The 19,389-nt window shown below is 44.2% G+C and overlaps 1 protein-coding gene across 8 annotated transcripts in view; it reads left to right on the top strand.

The window, feature by feature from the left end:
* Positions 1–8,620: 8,620 nt before the first annotated feature.
* SYNCRIP (synaptotagmin binding cytoplasmic RNA interacting protein) overlaps positions 8,621–19,389 on the top strand; it is a 32,810-nt gene continuing 22,041 nt past the window's right edge. For 2 of the 8 annotated variants that reach the window (XM_055391146.2, XM_055391145.2), the window contains exons 1-6: positions 8,690–8,997; positions 11,310–11,469; positions 12,197–12,315; positions 12,432–12,539; positions 15,390–15,503; positions 15,603–15,779. In XM_055391146.2, coding sequence (XP_055247121.1) covers positions 11,322–11,469; positions 12,197–12,315; positions 12,432–12,539; positions 15,390–15,503; positions 15,603–15,779 — 666 coding nt within the window. In that variant the 5' untranslated portion in view covers positions 8,690–8,997; positions 11,310–11,321. Of the gene's footprint in view, positions 8,998–9,731; positions 9,965–11,309; positions 11,470–12,196; positions 12,316–12,431; positions 12,540–15,389; positions 15,504–15,602; positions 15,780–19,389 lie in introns of those variants that run through there. The other 6 variants (XM_019029213.4, XM_004044363.5, XM_004044364.4 and 3 more) reach the window with 4 other exon arrangements.

Here is a 19,389-nt window from a genome sequence, read left to right as displayed (position 1 = left end):
GGCTCGATTTCGGCTCACTGCAAGCTCTGCCTCCCGGGTTCACGCCATTCTCCTGCCTCAGCCTCACGAGTAGCTGGGACTACAGGCGCCTACCACCACGACTGGCGAATTTTTGTATTTTTAGTAGAGATGGGATTTCACCGTGTTAGCCAGGATGATCTCGATCTCCTGACCTCCTGATCCACCCACCTCGGCCTCCCAAAGAGCTGGGATTACAGGCGTGAGCCACCATGCCTGGCCGACTTTATTCTATTTTAATTAATGTAAGTGGCCACATGTAGCTAGTTGCTATGGTTTTGGACATTTTCATTCTAGTTTAGAAGAAAGTGAAGAAACAACAAAATGCAATGTGTGAACTTGGTTAAATGTAGTGAAAAGCACATGCAGAAGTGCTGGTAGGTTTTCATCTTCATCTTGCTCTCCCCTGGTCTGTAGCCAGTTCTTTTACCCAATTGTGAACCCTGGTAACCAACAGCGACCACAGGCCTCCCACCAGCCACAAAACAGCCTTTTTTTTTTTTTTTTTTCTTTTTTTTTTGAGACAAAAATCTCGTCCTGGAGTGCAGTGGTACAATCTCAGCTCACGGAAGACTTGACCTCCTGGGCTCAAGTGATCCTACCTCAGCCTCCCAAGTAGCTGAGACTACAGGTGCGCACCACTTTGCCCTGCTAATTTTTGTAGAGATGGGGGTTTCACCATGTTGCCTAGGCTGGTCTTGAACTCCTGGGCTCAAGCGATCTGCTGGCCTCAGCCTTCCAAAGTCCCAGGATTACAGGTGTGAGCCACCATGCCTGGCCAAGAACAGCCTTCTAGATAGTTCCTTTTCATGGTCTCACTCCAGAAACGAGACATGGCTGGCTTCCAGATTGTCCTGTAAGCTCTCCTCATTCACCCAGCCTTGTGAAGGACTGGTTAGTGACACTGCTCATTCTCCAAGTCTCCCTTTTGGATCATTACTTTCTCAGCTTCTCTCATCTCATATAAATTCTTATTCCTGTAATAAAACCTTTATTTCATAATACTTATAGTGATTTTGCTTCCCTGATTGTTTCCTCACTGACACAAACTTGAAATCTGTTACTCTCCCTTCCTTTCCAGCTCAGTCAGTGTTACAAACAACCACCCAATTGCTCCCTTACTCCCTACTTTCAGTCCATCATTAAATCCTTGGCAAACTATATTTGAAAATACACTGTGAATATGCCCACTTCTATTTCCTTCGCAACACCTTTAGTCCAAGTAACTGCCACCCCTCATCTGGTGCCACTTCTATCCTCAACCTCCAATAACTATTCAGTTTCTAAAGTTCTAAATACTAATTTTATTTCATCTTATGTTTATTTATTTATTTTTTGAGATGAAGTCTCACTCTTTTTGCACAGGCTGGAGTGCAGTGGCACAATCTCGGCTCACTGCAACCTCTGCCTCCCTAGTTCAAGTGGTTCTCATGACTCAGCCTCTCCTGTAGCTGGGATTACAGGCGCACACTACTGTACCCAGCTAATTTTTGTAGTTTTAGTAGAGACAAGGTTTCGCCATGGCTGGTCTTGAACTCCTTGCCTCAAGTGATCCATCTGCCTCAGCCACCCAAAGTGCTGGGATTACAGGTGTGAGCCACCACACCTTGCCCTAAACACTAATTTTAAATATTTGAAATCTTTCAATGACTTCCCTGTATAATCTGGCTTCCTGCTAACTTCTCCAAATTCATCCTGGGCCCTGCTTATTTATAGTTTCTGTTGTCTTATAACTTAGTTTGACATGACCTCTCATAGCCCCAGCTCTAACTCCCTCCTCATGACACTGATTCTACCTTTGGTATTTTTTCTATAGGAATCTTCTGGTGCCAGATGCTGTTCCAATTAGTTGTGGCAAGGCAAGGATGAGTGGGTGTTGCAGAGTAAGACAGCCTAGGCTGCTCCCTTAGCAGGAGCTTTGGGTGGAGTCACCCTGGAAAAGAGCTTTCAGATACACCATGATGGACATGTTCAGTGAAAACAACTATCACAATAGTTTTCTTTTTTTGTGCAATGAATCATCTTGAAATCTGAACAACGAAAGATTGCTCTTATTCTGGAACTCCATTCAGATTAGGATGGGAATACCTGGATAAAAACCATTGTTTGGGTTTACATTATCCCTGTTCTTTTTGTAGTTACTGGTATATACTCTGTGGCTTCTGGTAATTTAATCCATCACCTTCTATCATAAAAGTGAAAAGTCAAAAAGCTAAAATGACACTGGGTTTCTAATCTTTACAAAAAAAAAAAAAAAAAGCTAAAACCAATACCAAGAATGTTTAACATCTCTAGTATATTTAAAACATCAGGCCCGGCGTGGTGGCTCACGCCTGTAATCCCAACACTTTGGGAGGCTGAGACGGGTGTATCACCTGAGGTCGGGAGTTCGAGGCTAGCCTGACCAACATGGAGAAACCCCGTCTCTACTAAAAATACAAAAAAATCAGCCGGATGTGGTGGTGCATGCCTGTAATCCCAGCTACTTGGGAGGCTGAGGCAGGAGAATCACTTGAACCCAGGAGGCAGAGGTTGTGGTGAGCCAAGATCGTGCCATTGCACTCCAGCCTGGGCAACGAGTGAAACTCCATCTCCCAAAAAAAAAAAAAAAAAATCAGCCTTCTTTTAACGAATAAACAATTATTTTAGTTCACTGTTAGATTTACAGAAAAATAAGAAGGTACAGAATTTCCGTTTACCCTCTCACCAACACCTCCTCCACCCCCTAATTTCCTCTATTATTAACAAATTGCATTAGTCCTGTATATTTCTTCATTTGTTACAATTGACAAATCAATACTAACACATTATTATTAAATAAAGTGTATAGTTTACATTAAGGTTCACTATTTGTGTTTTACATTTTATGGGTTTTGACAAATATATAATGACATGTCTTCATCATTACAGCATCAAATAGAGTAATTTCACAACCCTAAAAATCCCATGTTCAATGTATTCATTTCTCCTTCCCTTCCCCTGAGCCCCTGGCAATCACTGATTTTTTTTTTTTTTTTTTCTGAGACGGAGTCTCACTCTGTTGCCCAGGCTGGAGTGCAGTGGCACGATCTCGGCTCATGGCAACCTCCGCCTCCCGGGTTCATGCCATTCTCCTGCCTCAGCCTCCCGAGTAGCTGCGACTACAGGCGCCAGCCACCATGCCTGGCTAATTTTTTGTATTTTTTAGTAGAGACGGGGTTTCACCGCGTTAGCCAGGATGGTCTCGATCTCCTGACCTCGTTATTACCCCGCCTCGGCCTCCCAAAGTGCTGGGATTACAAGCACGAGCCACCATGCCCAGCCTAACCACTGATCTTTTTACTGTCTCTATAGTTTTTGTCTTTTCCAGAATGTCATATAATTGTAATCATATAGTATGTAGCCTTTTCTGATTGGCTTCTTTCACTTAGCAATAAGTACTTAAGATTCCTCCATGTCTTTTTGTGGTTTTATAGGTCATTTCTTTAGAGTGCCAAATAATATTCCATTCTATAAACTTCTGAGTCCGACTTAATAGGGCAGAGATGGACCTAGGCACAAGGGTCTCTAAAGAATTATTTAGGTGATTTTAATGTGTGGACCAAAACAAAAACCACTGATCTATCAATACAATACTGAGTTCTTAAACCTAAACATTTTTACACGATGTCTTATCTACGTTAATAATACAAACAAAAAAAGGGTTTATTTAAAGACAGCTGCCCCATTTGTGTAACGCTTCAAAAGGATCTATAACACTTCAAAAGGAACACTTCAAATGGAATAATATTCCATTTACTAAACAACAATAATATTTTGTTTATTAAAATAAAACAAACTAATAAAAAAATTAGTTTGTTTATTCATTCACCTATTGGGACATCTTGGTTGCTTCCAAGTTTTAGCAACTGTGAATAAAGCTACTGTAAACATTGGTGTGCAGGTTTTGGGATAGACATGTTTTTAACACATTTGAGTAAATACCAAAGAGTGTGATTGCTGGATTGTATGACAACAGTATGTTTAGTTTTGCAAGAAGCTGCCAAACTGTCTTCCAAAGTGACTGTATCATTTTGCATTCCCACCAGCAAAGAATGTGAGTTCCTGTTGCTCCACATCCTCATCAGCATTTAGTGTTGTCAGTGGTTTGGATTTCGGCCGTTCTAATAGGTATATAATAGTATCTCACTGTTTTTTTTTTTAAATTGATATATAATATTTGTACACATTTATAGGGTACATGTGGTATTTTGATACATGCTACAATGTGTAATGATCAACTCAGGGTATTTAGGATATCCATCACCTTGAACATTTATCATTTATTTGTGTTGGGAACATTTCAAATCCAATAATTTTGAGATATACAACATATTGTTAACTATAGTCACCCTCCTGTGCTATCAAACCCTAGAATTTATTCCATCTAACTGTATGTTTGTACCAATTAATGAACCTCTCTTCAACACGCCTCCTTCCCCTCAGACTTTGGTAACTATCACTCTATTCTCTACCTTCACAAGATGAACTTTTTAAACTCCCACATATGAATGAGAACATATGATATTTGTCTTTCTGTGTCTGGCTTATTTCACTTAGCATAACGGTCTCCAGATTCCATTTATCTTGCTGCAAATGACAGAATTTCGTTTTTTTATGTCTGAATAATATTCAATTGTGTATATATACCACATCTTCTGTTATCCATTCATCCATCAACTAACACTTGGGTTAATTTCGTATCTTGGCTATTTTCTCACTGTTTTAATTTGCAAGTCCCTGATGACATATGATATTCAGCATGTTTTCATATGCTTATTTACCATTTGTACATCCTCTTTGGTGGGCTATGTGTTTAGATTTTTTGCCCATTAATTTTTTTTTTTTCCCCAGGCATGGTGACTCATGCCTTTAATCCCAGCATTTTGGGAGGCTGAGGCGGGTGGATCACTGAGGTCAGGAGTTCTAGACCAGCCTGTCCAAAATGGTGAAACTCTGTCTCTACTGAAAATACAAAAATTAGCCAGACCTGGTGGCAGAAGCCTGTCATCCCAGCTACTCAGGAGGCTGAGGCACGAGAATTGCTTGAACCCAGAAGGTGGAGGTTGCAGTGAGCCAAGATTATGCCACTGCATGCCAGCCTGGGCGACAGAGCAAGACTCCCTATCAAAACAAAACAAAACAAAAAAACAAAACATTTTTTATTTTTTTGTTTTTTATTTGCCTAACACTTGATATCAACGTTTTTGCCAATTTTTAAATTAGGTTGTGTGTTTTCTTGTTGTTGAGTTTTAAGAATTCTTTGTATATTTTATTGAATAACAGCCTTTTATCAGATATGTGTTTTGCAAAGATTATTTTTTTTCCCTAGTCTGTGGCTTGTCTTTTCATTCTCTAGACAGTGTCTTTCTTGGAACAAAAGTTTTTAATTTTTGATAGGGCAGGCTTTTTATTACTATGAAAATAAGATGTGAGAGATAGTGCCGCTGGGCGTGGTGGCTCACGCCTGTAATCCCAGCACTTTGGGAGGCTGCGACGGGCGGATCATGAGGTCAGGAGATTGAGACCATCCTGGCTAACACGGTGAAACCCCGTCTCTACTAAAAATACAAAAAAATTAGCTGGGCGTGGTGGCGGGCCCCTGTAGTCCCAGCTACTCCGGAGGCTGAGGCCGGAGAATGGCGTGAACCTCGGAGGCGGAGCTTGCAGTGAGCCGAGATTGCACCACCATACTCTAGCCTGGGCGACAGAGCAAGACTCCAGCTCAAAAAAAAAGATGTGAGAGATAGTGCAAAAATTTTCTTGATTACTAGAAAGATTAGGTTGAATGGCTTCCATCGTCTCTTTCAACACTAGCTTTTTATGGTTCTATGGAAAAAGTAATGGTGTGCTGTTAATTTTCACCCTGTGAATTGAAGGGTTCCCTGGCCCATTATAAAATTAATATATGTTAATGGCAGGAAGTTTAGAAAATGCAGTAAAGAAGAGAAGAAAATATGCAAAAAACAAAAAACAAACAAACAAACAAACAAAAAACAGTGTGGCAGTGTGGCATTGACTGGGTGGAAGAATTTTGGATAAGTAAAAAATCCAAACAGGCCTGCCTACATTCCTCTCTTTCATTAGTTGCCAACTCAACAGGGCCGCATCTTCTCACTGTTTCAAAGCTTACATGGACGAAAAGACAGCAATGAAACTAATGAATACTCTGCCGGGAGCGGTGGGTCACGCCTGTAATCCCAGCACTTTGGGAGGCCGAGGAGGGTGGATTACCTGAGGTCAGGAGTTCGAGACCAGCCTGGCCAACATGGTGAAACCCTGTCTCTACTAAAAACACAAAAATTAGCTGGGTGTGGTGGTGGGTGCTTGTAATCCCAGCTACTCGTGAGGCTGAGGCAGGAGAATCACTTGAACCCAGGAGGTGGAGGTTGCAGTGTGCCGAGATCCCGCCACTGCACTCCAGCCCGGGCAACAGTGCGAGACTCCGTCTCAAAAACAAACAAAAAACCAAAAAACGAGCCCTGGCGCAGTGGCTCACGCCTGTAATCCCAGCACTTTGGGAGGCTGAGGCGGGCTGATCATGAGGTCAGGAGTTCGAGACCAGCCTGGCAAACATAGTGAAACTCCCAACTCTACTAAAAATACAAAAGAATTAGCCGGTCATGGTGGCGGGCGCCTGTAATCCCAGGTATTTGGGAGGCTGAGGCAAGGAGAATCACTTGAACCTGGGAGGCGGAGGTTGCAGTGAGCTGAGATCACGCACTGCGCCGAGATCACACACTGCATTCCAGCCCGGGCGACAGTGCGAGACTCCGTCTCAAATAAAAAGAAATGCCAGAATCAAGGGAAGGCCAGGCTGAAGCCATAAAGTGGCTGAGATGAGCTGGGGAGACAGGTGGGACAGATCTTAGAGAGCTTTGTTGATCTAGTTAAGGATTTTGGCTGTTGTTCTAAGTGTAATTGGAAGCTAATGAAGGGTTTTAAGCAGACACGCCATAGGATCTTACTTGCAATTAAGATAGAGAAGGTCAAGGGAGGGAGAGAGCCTACACAGGAGACAGAGAGTCATATAGAAAGACAGATGACTTGGGCTTTGAACAGATTAGGACAGCTGTAAGAGTGGATGAATCAGGAGGCTATGCCATTAGTACAGGTGGTAGATGATGGTGGCTTTGCCTGGGTGGTTGCAACATAGAGATAAATGGAGATATATTTGGGAGACAGAATTGATAGGACTTGATTAACTGATATGGCAGTGTAGAGAAGGAAGTGCCTTGAATGATCCGCTCCAGCAATTCATGTGGGGGATGTTAATTGAGATGGGAACTCTGTAGACGGAAGACTGGGGGAAGATCACGTGCTCAGTTTCTTGAAATGCCCATCTGGAGTGCCAGAAAGCCCACATAAACATTGAGGGCGTGGTTACAGAAAGGAATTAGATGTCAGAGAACAGCTAGAGATTTTAATTTGGGAGCTTTGCCCAGGTTAAGGCACTTTAAAAAAATTTTTTAATACCCAGGAAGGTCTAAACAAAGTGTTACATGTTTCAGATTCATTTTTATTCTTTTTTTTTTGAGACGGAGTCTCGCTCTGTCGTCCTGGCTGGAGTGCAGTGGCGCGATCTCGGCTCACTGCAAGCTCCGCCTCCCGGGTTCACGCCATTCTCCTGCCTCAGCCTCCAGGGTAGCTGGGACTACAGGCGCCCGCCACCACGCCTGGCTAATTTTTTTGTATTTTTAGTAGAGACTGGGTTTCACCGTGTTAGCCAGGATGGTCTCGATCTCCTGACCTTGTGATCCTCCCGCCTCGGCCTCCCAAAGTGCTGGGATTACAGGCGTGAGCCACCGCGCCCGGCCAATTTTTATTCTTGTTTAATCCACGGTATGACTCTTATTTTCATAGTTTTCTATTAAACATTTTGTTTTTCATGTATATCATTAACCACGACCTCTGCATTGTGAACAAAAATCCCTATGGCTGAAGCAGCTGAATACCACATATGTTTGATAGTAAGGAATCTGGGGTGGTGGAGATCTCAAATCCTTACTAAACAGGTTGGCTATGTGGTGCTTTGGCTAAAACATACTTCATATCTGATCCAAGTAGCCATGAAAATAATCTAGCATTTTATGTGCTTGTGCACTTTGAAGAGTGCTTATCTAACTTTTCCTCAAACCACTGATTCGTTATCATAGCACAGAGCTTATCTGGGGAACCAGTAAGCTCTTAAAAATAAGCTTTTTAATCAAAAGGACATTGTTTCTATTTTTCACTACAGCTGCCCTGGATAAAATTAGTATCCATATAGCGTCTGTAATTCAAATGCCTTTGTCTTGTCTTTCTTGTACCTAGTAAACGATTACAAAGGAAATGTCATTTCACATAAGATTTAGTTGCCAAGGTTTTTTAAAAGAAACAGAGACATTTTTCTCAAAGTTGTTCTAACCACGCAGCTTTGTGCTGTTTCAAGTTGCTCAAACTGTGCCAGGAGGAAGCCCTTAACTGCTTAAAAGGCCAGGGACTGAAACGGAGTATTGCACAACCCTTCACCACCGGGCGGTTTCTCTTCCAAATCTGGCTTTCGTGTCATCCCAAGGCGAGAGCCGCTCCTCGCTCCACTGGAGCCAGCCCCGTTCCCCCTTCAAAAGCAGCCGGGGTTTCCGCGTCCAAGCCTGGGGCGCCCCTCCCTTCGCCGAAGGTTCCCGTGAAAGCGGAGCCGCGCGGCTGCGAGGAGGGCCCACTGCCCAGCTGGGGAGATCGAGTCTCCAAAGGCGACTCTCGCACTCGAGTACCGCCGGTCCGGCGGACCAAAGGTCCGCGGGTCTCCGCGCCGCTCCCCTCCCCCGCGGCCCCATTGTCTGCCTCGCCCCGCCCCGGGGGACACGTGCGCCTGCAGCTTCCCGAGGAGGAGAGCGCGGGGCGGTGGCAGCGGCGTGGACACCGCCCGGAACGGCTACGCGGCCGCGGAGCCGGGGGCGGGGGCCGGGCGCGCACAGACCGGTGGGTGCCCTCCGGGAAGCGGCAGTCGCACTCAGCGCCCACAGCACTCTGCCCCGCCAGCCCCGGACCGGGCAGGGATGGGGCGGGCGGGAGCTCGGTGGGGGTGGCGTGCGCGTGGTGTCGCGGGGAGGGGGTGGGGTGGGGCGGGGTGGGGAGATGCCAGTCTCCTGACAAAGGAAAACGAGTGGGACACGCTGAGCAGGCCCGCCCCGCCTGGAGGGGAGAGGGAGGGGGAGTGTCGGGAGGGGAGGGGGCGGGCCTTTCATTCAGTCTCGGCCCCTCCGCCGCCACCGCCGGAGCGGAAGGGCGGGGTCTTGTGCCTCCCCCACCCCCAACCCAAGGGGTGAGGAGCGGGGAAAGCGGCGCGGCGTGGGGGCGGAGCCCGCGGGCGCGCGTCCCGAGGCGTAGGCTACGTTGTCACGTCAGCGCGGGAGAGAGAAAGAGAGGAGCCGACTCGGCAGGGACTGGGGGACGGGGCCGAGAGTGCGAGCGAGCGAGCGAGCGAGCGAGGGAGGGAGTGAGGGAGCGTGCGAGCCAGAAGGGGAAAGACGGCCACTCGTGCCTGAGCGACCGCAGAGGGGAGTGGGAGCAGTGGGGTAAAGGAGCGGGGGGCGGGAATAAGAAAGGCCGAGAGAAGGCGGACAGAGGCTAGTAGTGGTGGTGGTGGTAGGGGGAGAAGGAGGAGCTGGAGGAGGGCAGGGGCTGAGGGAGTGAGTGAGTGAAGCGGACGCGCGAGGGAGGGGAGGGAAGGGAAGGGAAGGGGGGGGGGTCACGCGGGGGCGCGCGCGCGCACCGGGAGCGCGCTCGGAGGCGAGTGGAACTGGATCGGGTTTGCTGCCAGCGGCGTGAGCTTCGGCCGCCATTTTACAACAGCTCCACTCGCGCCGGACACAGGGAGCAGCGAGCACGCGTTTCCCGCAACCCGATACCATCGGACAGGATTTCTCCGCCTCAGCCCAACGGGGAGGTAACGACCGCCAGAACCTGGGTCTGGGAGGGGAGCTCCATGACATTGTGGAGTGAGCTGGGGGAGGGTGGCGCGGGTAGAAACCGGCTTTTCTGGAAAATGGATTCCAATGGGGAGAAGAGCACGTTGACTGGGGCTGCCTGGGAGTAGGCCGCGGCCCGTGCCGCCACTTCCTCCTTTCCATGTGCTGCTGCCGTTCGGGCTTTGTCTGCGGCGCTTTGGGAGGAGGCGCCTCCACGGTCCCGTGGCCCGCACGGACCGCGAGCGGCTTCAGAGTTGGTGCTGTCGTGGCGGTCGCCGCGGCGCGGGAGTGGGCGGAGAGGAGTGGGTCTTGTCCTGCAGCCGTGCGGCGAGCTTGGGCGGTGCTCACGGTCCCGCGGGCGTTGAGCTGTTCGCTGAACGCCCTCACGCTGCTGGGTTGCCGGGCCGGCGTCGCAGTCACGGCACGGAAGGGTAAGGGGTGGGGACCTGCACAGCGCGCCACGGGTCACGTCTCGGCCGGGCGGGCGGCCGGGGGTCGTCGGCGCCCTGGGAGCGCCAGGGGCGGAGAGCCATGTGTCACGGCGGAGACGGCGGCGCTGGGGGGCGGGGAGAGCCTGTGGCCTGGCGCCGCCGGTGCCTCGGTGTTAATGGGAGAGATTGTGCTGCTGCAGCTTTCTGGGGGCTCCGACCGCGGCTTCGGGTTGATGTTGGGAACCAGTGATGGTCGTCTTGGTTTGGGATTCGTTGGGTTTCCGTTGAAGGAAGTTGTAGGACATTGGAAGGCGCAGAGCACGTGTTTCTAATGGGCTCCTGGCGGCCGCAGTGGTGAGACTGCCGCTCTAGGTGCGGAGTCAGGGGCGGGCTTTGGGGTGCGGGGTTAAAGGGTGGAGAAATTGGGTGGTGGGAAGGTGGTTTGTATGAGCGCTTTGTTCTTCGCTGGCTGTTGTTACCGATCTATAAGCGGCAGGCGGGAAAAGCGCGCACTTGGGGGGTTTATCTTTGAGAGAGAGGAGCCCAGTTTTGCTTTCTCCACACACACCTCATTTTCCGAACGGGCACAGCTGCATGTGGCACGCTGGCTCGTACCCGTGCTGATTGGGCTCTATTTGTAATATGGTTTTTCCTAGGGAGTGTTAGCAGGTGAGTCAGGGGTGGTGCTGAGGAAGAATATGGTGAATCGGTCCTTCTGTGCCCTGTGCTCCAAATCTGGCTTGTCAGGCGATAGTGACTGTAAGGCTTTTTTAAAGGGAGGCACAGGCTAGCTGGTGTAGTAAATGGTAGAGAAAGTAAAGATGGGGCTCTCATATTGTCTTGTATTCTTTTTGAAGATCCTAGTTTAATTTTGCTTATTGCGTTTGAACAGATCTCTGGAAACATGGCTACAGAACATGTTAATGGAAATGGTACTGAAGAGCCCATGGATACTACTTCTGCAGTTATCCATTCAGAAAATTTTCAGACATTGCTTGATGCTGGTTTACCACAGAAAGTTGCTGAAAAACTAGATGAAATTTACGTTGCAGGTAAGAACTAACACTTGCAAAATTACATTATGAAATTTTTCTATTGGATTTCTGGCTTTGAGCTAAAATAGCAACTTTTTGTGGTTTCCAATAAGTGTGGGAACTGGAGTTTTGCTTGTTGTGATAGTTGGTTAATTTAAGTTTGAAGTAGAGGTTAAGATGTATAGAGGGAGGGAAGAAGAGAAGGTTAGGAGCTAAAGGCTGGCTTGCATGCTGGCTTGATGGATAAGTATATGATAGTAGCAACAGCTGCTAAATGTTGGGAACAGGCCATGTGACTTTTTTGGGTATTTTTATAGTAGGATTCTTCTTAAATAACTTGGTAACTGTAGACTTGTTTTCTTGTCTGTCTGGTGCGGCTGTTAACTTTTTCTGGTGGTATTTGAAATTGAGTAGAGGTTCAGTTGTCATGCTTGGTACTTTGTTGGTTGATTCTAGGATTCATAAGTCTATACTGTAAAAATACAGTAGTGTTCAGAGTTATCAGATTTTGGAGATAAAAGATATAAAAGAAGTTAGCTCATTATTGTGAGTGTGGTTGGTAGGGCATATTTAGTTCAGGATTCAGTTCAGAGTGGCTGAAGTGTGTGTGTTTTTTTTTTTCAGGTATAGATAAGGGGAGTAGAAGAATTGTAAAGGCACACATGTACCTGTATTGCCAACATAGTCTTCTCTAAAAAAATATTTTCTAAAAATATTAAAAGCTGATAACTTTTATTTTTTCCAGGGCTAGTTGCACATAGTGATTTAGATGAAAGAGCTATTGAAGCTTTAAAAGAATTCAATGAAGACGGTGCATTGGCAGTTCTTCAACAGTTTAAAGACAGTGATCTCTCTCATGTTCAGGTAATGTTAATGTCAATGTGAAAATTAAAAAATTTGAGTAGTTTTGATACTATCTGCTAAATTTTATTAGACTTAGATATGGTTATTGTTAAATATTAATGGAACTTTTTTTGCAGAACAAAAGTGCCTTTTTATGTGGAGTCATGAAGACTTATAGGCAGAGAGAAAAACAAGGGACCAAAGTAGCAGATTCTAGTAAAGGACCAGATGAGGCAAAAATTAAGGTATGTCTTTCTATACTCCCTTTAGTTTTAAAGTCATTTTAACTGTTTCCTAATTTTGGTAAATATTCCTTGGGTATGAAATGGATGTATGTTAGATGTTGAGATAATTCATCAATCTTTCCTAATTCCTTTTTTTTTTAAGTTTTTTAAAACTATTTGTTTCTAAAGCAATTTGCTGTGAAGTTTATCATGTTATCCAGCTACTGATGTTTAAATCTGTTCTATTGGTAGTCCTAGTATAAAGAAATACACCCATGATACGTCTAGGATATTTTTTGAAAAGCTGCAAAGCCAGCTTATTGACAGTTGAAATACTGATGGAGAATGTACATTTGGCAACTGTTTTTTTTTTAGGAGTCTCAAACCCCAGTGAATTTAGAATGTTAACCCTGCTGCCCTCCACTTCCATCGCTATGGATTATTAGACTATTTCTCAAAGCAGCTTTAACAATAAGATTGTTTAGTGTGGGTATGTAGATGAGAAACTGAGGCTAGGAGGAGAAGGCTTTTTTTTTTGGGTTTAAAATCATGGTGAATGGCTTCAAATTCAGCTCAGTTTTGATGTTTATATTGGTGAGTTTTGTAATTTATAGACAATGTGATCGTATTACTTTTTAACCTGGTGTGCTTTGTAGTGTGCCAGTGCTCTTGAGCCAAGCGTATGGTTTAAGAAAATCGGTTAAGGGTATAGGCCTTGAGCATTGTTGTAATGGTGTGGAAACAGGGAAAGCCTAGAGTATGGAAAAGGTTGGTATATGGAGTTAGCTGTTTAAGACAACCATGAATTGGAGGCTTTCAGAGATCTAGCTGTGAGTGAATTGAGTTTGATCTGTAAATCTAGTTTTTCCATAAAAGTGGCGTATAGTTGTCTCCATTGTAATTCAGTTGTAATTAAGTCTGCATTTGTGAGCTAGAACTAAAGTTTTTAAACTTTTAAATTTAGTTTGTGACTTTCAGCTTTCAGTTTTTTTTGCAAGGGGGTGGCTTAATTTTTTTTTTTTTTTTTTTTTTTTTTGGGAGACAGAGTCTTATTCTGTCACCCAGGCTGGAGTGCAGTGGCGTGATCTTGGCTCACTGCAACCTCCACGTCGCGGGTTCGAGCAATTCTCCTGCCTCAGCTTCCTGAGTAGCTGGGACTACTGGTGGGCGCCACCAGGCCCAGCTGATTTTTGTATTTTTAGCAGAGGTGAGGTTTCACCATGTTGACCAGGATGGTCTCAATCTCTTGACCTCGTGACCCACCCGCCTTGGCCTCCCAAAGTCCTGAGATTACAGGTGTGAGCCACCACGCCTGGCCGCTTACATTTTTAATGAGACCTAAGTTGTGGTAAAAAGGCATAGAGACATTTTTAGAGGAAGTTTGACAGAGGGAATAAGTTTTTCCTTTTTGTTTTTATGGATTGACGAAAAGTGTTATTTGGGTCTTAACTATTAAGGTTAAAAAATTCGTTTATAGCATAGGGATTACATGTGAGAAAATGGAAAGATGAGCTATTACTCATTTAGTTTATGTTATAGATGTGAGCAAGTTTATGAATGTTTTTATTGATTACAGTATTTTTCATGAACAGTTAGTGTCCTTTGAGTAGAAAATGTTAAAAATCTGTCCAGTAATTTTCAGAGACTGAGGTGACCCTAGATTATGCATTTTGATAAATTTTGTCAGATAGCTAGGATCAGTCTGTTTTTATTTCAGAATGTCCTAGCTAATAAAATTGGTTTTGTTTAGAAAACCACTTTTGTGCTTTGTGGTTGAGACAGTGGAAAAGGGGAATAATTCTTGACTTTTTCCTTCAGATAATGGAGGAGTGTACCTTTTTTTTTTTTCTTTTTGAGATGGGGTCTTGCTCTGTCATCCAGGCTGGAGTGCAGTGGTGCGATCTCGGCTCACTGCAACCTCCGCCCCTCCAGGTTTAAGCAGTTCTCTGCCTCAGCCTCCTGAGTAGCTGGGATTACAGGCGCGTGCCACCACGCCTGGCTAATTTTTTGTATTTTTAGTAGAGATAGGGTTTCACCATCTTGGCCAGGCTGGTCTTGAGCTCCTGATGTCCTGATCCACCCGCCTCGGCCTCCCAAAGTGCTGGGATTACAGGCGTGAGCCACCGCGCCCAGCCTATACTTCTTTCTATACTTTGCCTAGAATAAGGAATAAACACCTAATGCTCTGAGTAAATATGAGTTGTGTATATTTTAACAGTTACTTTTTGGGAGTTAAAATGTAGAGGTTATGTAACATTGTTGCAGTTTCATAAAGTTTTTAAAAGTCGTTTTGGCTGTTACTTTTTTCCGAAGGACCCACGCTATCCCATGAAATATGGCACATAAATGTCAAATAATAATAGGAGATTTTTTTTCCCTGTAGCTCCCAAGTTTCTAGACTTGGTATGGGAAGTGTAATTTCTTCTGAGGTTGGCACAATGCCCAGAATGGCAGTATGTACCTAGGAGTGGGGTTTATAGGGAATTTATTGGGTAAGAGATCCAGATTTGAAAGATACTCAACCAAATTAGGTACAATCATTTTTTAAGATGGTATTAACATAGTAATACATCCTGTCTTGAAAGTTGCTGATGGATTGATCTTAACTTTTTGTTGTCCATTAAGCACACTATTCAATAATTAAGTGGAGACTAGAAAGTAATTTGAACAGGACCCTGGAATTCTGATAATAATTTAGGAGTATAACAAGTACACATTTAAGGGGAAATTTTAAAACAGACATCACAAACCTGTTTATAAGGGAACATACCAAGATAATTGGAAGGATTTGAGCAAGATGGATGTTAATTGCTAAATATAAGGGTGTGGTCTAGTGAATTAAATGTATTAATGACGTTTGAACTTTTCAAGGCACTCTTGGAAAGAACAGGCTACACACTTGATGTGACCACTGGACAGAGGAAGTATGGAGGACCACCTCCAGATTCCGTTTATTCAGGTCAGCAGCCTTCTGTTGGCACTGAGGTAAAGCAACTAAAAACTTGTACCTTTTGTAGTAAAAGCACAGGTATCTGGTTTCCTAAAGGAATTCTCCATGGTTTTTACTTAATATTTAATTTACAGATATTTGTGGGAAAGATCCCAAGAGATCTATTTGAGGATGAACTTGTTCCATTATTTGAGAAAGCTGGACCTATATGGGATCTTCGTCTAATGATGGATCCACTCACTGGTCTCAATAGAGGTTATGCGTTTGTCACTTTTTGTACAAAAGAAGCAGCTCAGGAGGCTGTTAAACTGGTAAGTTGTCCTTTTTTCCCCTTCAGTTTTCACGTTCACTGTCTTTAATATCAAGTTTTTTTCTTACTGTGCCTAAGAGTTTACCAAACATTTTTTGAAGTACTGATTTAGGCAGGTTTTTTTTCCCCACATCACTGTGCAAGCATTGTAGTGTTATTCTTTGCATGTATAGTTGATAGGATTCAGCATCTTAAAAGGCGGCATGGTAGAATTCCTAGCAATTGGTTCTTATAAAGATCTGGCTTAGTGATGTTTTTTGTGGGTTTCTTTAAATTTATAGGAATGTGAAAAGATTTAAGAAAAGTAACTGTGGTTAAGGGCTCTCATACTTCCTGGCCATACCTGAGCCATCTCTTTTTCTAAAATAATTCACAAAAGACATTGTGATACATTTCTAGTTGATGAAACAAAAGATTTTATGGTGAGTGGCAATATTTGATTTAAAAATACCAGATGTTAGGTAAGGACCTGGTAATTTTTCCAATTTTTTTAAAGAGGAAATTTTTCTTTTTTCTTTATTTTTTTTTTTTGAGACCGAGTTTCTCTCTTTTGCCCAGGCTGAAGTGGCATGATTTCGGCTCACTGCAACCTCCACCCCTCAGGTTCAAGTGATTCTCCTGCCTCAGCCTCCCGAGTAGCTGGGATTATAGGCGCCTGCCACCACGCCCAGCTAATTTTTATATTTTTAGTAGAGATGGGGTTTCGCCATGTTGGCCAGGCTGGTCTTGAACTCCTGACCTCCGGTGATCCACTCGCTTCGGCCTCCCAAAGTCCTGGGATTATAGACATGAGCCACCACGCCTGGCTAGAAAGAAATTTTAATATTTTAAATTATAGTTTATGTAAGTCCTTTAAACTAGTTTTATTAAGTTCTGTGACAGAAGTGGTTTCTGCATTTTATAGTTGAAGAGCTGGGGGCTAATTTAAACCCATAGAATGTATCAAACAATACAACTGGGGAGAACTTTTGTACAAGATAGCTCACTATGCCATGTTTGTTAAATTTGCTTTATCTGGCTTACGTATCCTGTGGGTAATTCCAGACAAACTTAAAATCTTCAGACTCATTTTTTTTTCCCTCCCTCCCTCCTTTTACCCCTTCCTTTACCATGAGGTTTATCACTTTAAGTAAGCCTTAAAGAGAAAAATAAAACTCATAAGTCTTCCTTTTCTTTTTTTTTTTTTTTTTTTTGGGAGATAGAGTCTCACTCTGTCACCTAGACAGCAGGAGTGCAATGGTGCGATCTTGGCTCACTGCAACCTCCGCCTCCCAGGTTCAAGCGATTCTCCTGCCTCAGCCTCTCCGGTAGCTGGGATTACAGGCATTCATCACCACACCTGGCTAAATTTTGTATTTTTAGTAGAGACAGGGTTTCACCATGTTGGCCAGGCTGGTCATGAACTCTTGACCTCAGAAGATATGCCTGCCTCAGCCCCGCAAAGTGCTGGGATTGCAGACGTGTGCCACAGCACCCGGCCAAGTCTTCCTTTTCTCTATTGCGTGAATACTTCCCACTGGTTTGCGTAATTGAGTATGATGGAAGTTAAACAGTACAAAAGTATGCTACTTGAAAGAATATAAGCCTTTACAAAGAGAATTTGAGAATTTAGATACTTTCAAATCATGTCTGATTTTTCCCTTCATAAAAGAGTGCTTCGTGTTTTAGAGGGAATTCAGATTTACTGGTAACCTTTGAGTTGTCAAAATTTTAGTTTCAGCAGTTCAATTTGAGGGGAGGGGCATTTTAGAGCTCTAGAAAGAGGTACCTTAGAAATCCTTTAGTTTGTTTCTATGATTTGTTTTTTGAGACAAAGTCTCTGTCACCCACGCTGGAGTGTGGTGGGTATGATCTTGGCTCACTGTAACCTCTGCCTCCTGGGCTCAAGCAATTCTCCTGCCTCAGCCACCCGAGTAGCTGGGATAATAGGCACGTACCACCACACCTGACTAATTTTTGTATATTTGGTAGAGATGGGGTTATGTTGGCCAGGCCGGTCTTGAACTCCGGACCTCAAGTAATCTGCCCGCCTTGGCCTCCCAAAGTGCTGGGATGACAGGCATGAGCCACTGTGCCTGGCAGGTTGGTCTTGAACTCATGGTCTCAAGCAGTCCTCCTACCTCGGCTTCCCAAAGTGCAAGGATTACTGGCATGAGCCACCTTGCCTGTCCCAAAATCCTTTAATCTCCTATAAAAGAGTAGAATATTTTTGCCAAGTAGCAATAAAGTAGCAGTAAGTGAAAATGCAGAATGATACAGTAAGCAATGAGGTATCATAACTACAGAAAGCTAATACAGTGGGCTCTCTGTACTGTGGGTCCTGCATTCACAGTTTCAGCTAGCTGAGGATTGAAGATACTCCCAAAAAACCCAATAAAAAAAATATACCAGTGTATGAGAGAATGTTCGTAGGTTACGTGCAAACACTATGCTATTTAAGAGAGTTGAGCTTTCATGGATTTTGGTGTGGGTTCCTGGAACCAGTCCCCCGTATGTGCTGAGGGACCACTGCAGAATTTAGCTAGTGGTGTCATCCATTTTTTAACATTATGAAAAAGAATCATTAAACTGACATCGTAGGTTACTTAATTCTTGCCGTCAAAATATACCAATTATGGTAGGTGACCACTATAACTTATTTATAGATGTTTTCCAGAAACTTTACAGTAAAGATACATCATTAGAGGAAGATGGTTTATAATCCATTAGTAACACAGTGATTTTGAGTGCCAGTAGACACTAGGAAATGTTTCCATTTGTACAATTGCCTTGTTTAATAAATACATTAAATTCTAAAATTGCATTGCTGTAGGTTGCTTAGAATATAGTCTTATTAATATAGTTTTTAAACATAATGGAGAAACTTCTATAGATAAGCATTCTTTTTAATTGGCGTAGGAATTAACCCTTGTCGTAAAACTTTCTACATTTCTTTCTGGGTTTCTCTGTCGTGATTTGAATCCTTTTCTGGGGGCATAATTATTTTGTACTACCTAATTAATAGGAGACTTTGCATTTTGTTGTCTTTTAAAAGATACTTTTGGAAGGGTGTGGTTGCTCACACCTGTAGTCCCAGCACTTTGGTAGGCTGAGGTGCAAGGATTGATTGAAACCAGACTGGGAAACATGGACCCCATCTGTACCAAAAAGTAACAGATTAGCCAGGCATGGTGGCGTGCACCTGTGGTCCCAGGAGGTCAAGGCTGCAATGACCTGTGATCATGCCACTGCACTCCAGCCTGGGCAACAGAGACCCTGTCTCAAAAAACCAAAAAGGGGAAAAAAAAAAATTTCCAACGGTAGGTATTGGTATACAGCCACTAGGATATATTGGTCATATCATTTGCTTTTTTTGACTTTTTAGTAAGTTTTTTTGAAACGGAGTCTCCCTCTGTTGCCCGGGCTGGAGTGCAGTGGTGTGATCTCAACTTACTGCAACCTCTGCCTTCTGGGTTCAAGTGATTCTTCTGCTTCAGCCCCCTGAGTAGCTGGGATTACAGGTGCACGCCACCATGCCCTACTGATTTTTGTATTTTTAGTAGAGATGGGGTTTCACCATGTTGGCCAGGCTGGTCTCAAACTCCTGACCCCAGTCTCGGCCTCGGCTTCCC

Source organism: Gorilla gorilla, chromosome 5, assembly GCF_029281585.2.
Source record: "Gorilla gorilla gorilla isolate KB3781 chromosome 5, NHGRI_mGorGor1-v2.1_pri, whole genome shotgun sequence".
NCBI lineage: Eukaryota > Metazoa > Chordata > Mammalia > Primates > Hominidae > Gorilla > Gorilla gorilla.
The sequence above is the reverse complement of the archived record's forward strand: the minus strand, read 5'-3'. Positions and strand labels throughout refer to the sequence as shown.